The 3,417-nt window shown below is 66.5% G+C and overlaps 1 protein-coding gene across 1 annotated transcript in view; it reads right to left on the reverse strand.

Moving 5' to 3' along the window:
• Positions 1-3,417, reverse strand: part of PLCD4 (phospholipase C delta 4) — a 22,902-nt gene that overhangs the window by 7,365 nt on the left and 12,120 nt on the right. The window contains exons 7-9 of the mRNA XM_029910498.1: positions 2,590-2,791; positions 1,502-1,646; positions 326-524 (exon numbers count right to left, since the gene is read on the reverse strand). Of these exons, the coding sequence (XP_029766358.1) occupies positions 326-524; positions 1,502-1,646; positions 2,590-2,791 (546 nt within the window). The remainder of the gene's footprint in view (positions 1-325; positions 525-1,501; positions 1,647-2,589; positions 2,792-3,417) is intronic.

Below are 3,417 nucleotides of genomic sequence, written 5' to 3' on the forward strand. Positions count from 1 at the left end.
GGATGGATGGAGGGATGATGGATGGAATGAGGGATGCAGGGGGAGGGGAGGGATGGAGGGAGGGATGCAGGAAGCCTGGCAGGGTGGACGGACACATTGTGGGTGGGGATGGCGGTGCAGACGGAGGCAGGAGAGCGCCCCCACTGGAGACGGGGGGAAATGCAAACCCCCCGCCCCCCAGCGCAGCCCCAGCCCGAGCGAGTGCCCAGCCCAGGGCCCTGTGGGAACGGCTGCTGCGCTCAGGGCAGTGTGCTAAGGGGTGGCGTGCGGGGGCGGGAGGCAGGCGTCACCGGGGGGCGGGATGGCCGAGCCGGGAGCTCAGAGCCATGGGCCAGGCCCCCGCAGCGACCGCCCCCCAGCCCGTCCCCTACCTCCGGCGAAGGCAGCTGCGTGGGGTCGCGGGCATCGAGGGGGGCCGTGAGCAGCCGCTCTCCCAGGATGCCCTTCAGGTGCTGGGCCATGAGGTCCCCCTGCTCCGGGCCGCAGTGGTTCTCCAGGGACAGGATGACGGGATAGTCGGACGCCTGCCAAGCAAAGAGCCGGCGGCTCAGGCGCCAAGACCAGGCCAGAGCCTCTGGGTCCCCTCGGCCACCAGGGCCTCCCGCGGGCACCAAGCGGGGCAAGAACCCGTCTGTCTTCCTAGGGGGGCGAGGCCGAAAGGTGCCAGCAGGACCAACCCTTAGTATGAGGGGGAGAGAGCCCCCGCCCCGCGCCCCCTGCTGAGCCCCCCGCCCCCTGCCAAGCCCCCTGCCCCCTCCCTGCAGCCCCGCACCCCCGCCGAGCCCCCTGCCCCCTCCCTGCAGCCCCCCGCCCCCTGCTGAGCCCCTGCTCGCTCCCTGCAGCCCCCCGCTGCCTGCCGAGCCCCTGCCCGCCCCCGCCCGCCCCGCACCCCCTGCCAAGCCTCCACCCCGCTCCCTGCAGCATGACACCACCTAGCGCTGCAGCAGAACCCAGCGACAGGAGGCTGCAATGACGACCTCGCCCCTTCCCCGCTGCGCCCGTCCCAAAGGGCGGGAGGGAAGCTGAATGGAGCTGAAGAAACCTGGGGCCCGGATCATGCTTGCAGCGCTTCAGCCAGTGCCAGGGTTTGGGCAGGTGACCCAACCTGGTGCCTCCTACCTGTCCCCAAAGCCAACGCTGTTAATCCCCATAGAGCATCTCTCCTCCGGCGGGACGCCCTCACCTGCCACACTGATGCAGCCACCTCTGAGCGGGACGGGGCAGCTGCTCAACAGTCAACTCCCCCGGGGCGAGTGGCTCCCAGCGCCGAGCCCGTGGCTCCCAGCGCCGAGCCCGTGGCAGGGGCTGCCACCACAAGGGGGCGCTGCAAACATGCCATAGGGCAGTGCCAGCCTTGGCCTCTCCCTTAGTGGGATCCCCCGACCCACTTAGCAAGAGGAGAAGGGTAGGGTGCTCCTGACCCCCTGACCCCCATCGTGACCCACCCTGGGGTCGTGACCCCCGGCTGAGAACGCCCCCTTCTGGCGGGGGGCTGCCCTACCTGGAAGGCGTACTGCCCCAGGGTGCTGACCACGTCCTTGAAGGGGATCTTGGAGGTGAGCGTGTGGCCGTGATACACGACGGGCTCCCCACTGGGCCCGTCCCAGCAGTCCACCTCCAAGCAGCGGCAGCCCCGCTTCAGAGCCCTGCCAAGGAGACGCCCCGTGAGACGACCCCCGCGGCTGCTCAGCGTCCCCACCGGTACCACCGCCCTGCTACCTGGGGCGTGTGACGCTGGCTCGCCGCAGCCTAGCCCGGTTCCCAACCCACCCTGGGCTGCCCCCTGCTCGATGGTGCTTCTGACGTAACGCGCCAGGGTGCCGGGCAGGCAGGACTGGCCTGGCCTGGGGAAAGCCGGGGCAGCTCCCAGCTCTGCCACAGCCAGTGGGCGAGTGGCTGCATTTCCCTGGGCCTCGGTTCTCCATCTGGAATAGCGACCTTCCTGTCTGTTGTGCCAGCTCTTAGCACAGGCACAGTTCCCCCCGTGTGCGTGCAGTGGCTGGCACAACGGGGCACGGACTGCGCTCCTGCGGCTGCGATCCACAGAGTAACTGGGGCCAGGTCTAACGCCGCCAGCGATGGACTCCCTCTGTCCCCGACTCCTGGGCTCTAATGACTCGACCGCAGTGTGCCCCAGCGCCTCCTACTTGGCCCCAAAGCAAACAATGCTGATCCCTCTGCAGGGACGGCCCTGCCTACCACAGTGATGCAGCCACCTCTGCGTGGAACATGGCAGCTGCTCAACAGCAATGCTCCACGAGACAGGCAGCAACGGAATATCCCATCCAGGCAGGGGCTTAGGGTGGGAGAATGAAGTTTCCCATATTGAACTTGGCCGGTAGGTGGGGCTAGCCCTACGGCTCTGCTGAAAGGGGGCAGGGGGACCTGATGACCCTACGTGGTCAGGCATTGGGTTTACATCTCATTGGAAAGGCAGCACCTCCAGCAAAACCACAGCTCCCCTCCCGCCACGCTGGGACACTGGGGCAGGATGAACCCAGAGGCCCCCCACAGCCCTTCGTACCCGACGCTGCCCCCCGTGGAGACCAGGCGATGCCCTTCGGGAGCAGCTGCCTTCTCCTCAGGTACCTGATGTAGCCCTCGACGCTGCTCTGGCCCCGGAGCTGGTCCTCCAGCAGGTAAGTGTTGTGCGAGGAGGAGATGAAATAGTGGCAGAGGGGCTGGGTCATGTCCTGACAAAGCGGCTCGTGAGCGGGGTTAAAGATGGCGCCTTCCGGCGAGCGCAGGTACAGGAGGAAGCCGTCGAGGCTCAGCACATGGCGCGCCCTGGCTGGAGATGAAGGAGCAACGTCAAGAGACCGGGGAGCTCGGTCCAGCCACCCCGCCCGGTGAGGGACCCGTCCCCTGCGGTGCCCTGAGCCCAGGGCAAGAGGAGAGCTCCTAGCTGCTTGGAGGAAAGCAAGTGTGGTGCCAATCTTCCCAAAAGGGGAGAAGAGAGATCCTGGCAATGACCAGAGCTAATCAAATACCAGAGACCATAGCAAGAGGGAGGAAAAAATCACTAAACATCTAGCGGGTCCGAGAAACGCAGGCAACGGGCAGCGCTGGGGAGAGACGAGAATAAATCCTGCTGGGCAAATCGTGCTCCGCAGTTGCTGCCAGAATCACGGCCCCCGAAGCAGCAGGCCAGGCGCGATAGTGCCGCATGCAATCGTATTCTCATCGCCCATTCCCATTGCCCCGGATCTGCCTCTGCCCTGGGTCCGCGGCCGGCTGCCAGCAGCGGCGCAGTGCGGAGTTGGGAGCGGGGCTCTGCTGGATCCAGCGGGGTGCACGCTAGGGTCCATCTCATTCCTGAGCGGCAGCGACCTGGAGCAGCGGTTTGCAGCCAGTGGGGCGCAAAAAGCAATTGGGGAACCTGAGGCGTTGAACATTTCATTACAAGTTAATACCAAG

Source organism: Terrapene carolina, unplaced genomic scaffold (assembly GCF_002925995.2).
Source record: "Terrapene carolina triunguis isolate 2854851 unplaced genomic scaffold, T_m_triunguis-2.0 Scaffold62, whole genome shotgun sequence".
NCBI classification, from domain to species: Eukaryota; Metazoa; Chordata; order Testudines; family Emydidae; genus Terrapene; species Terrapene triunguis.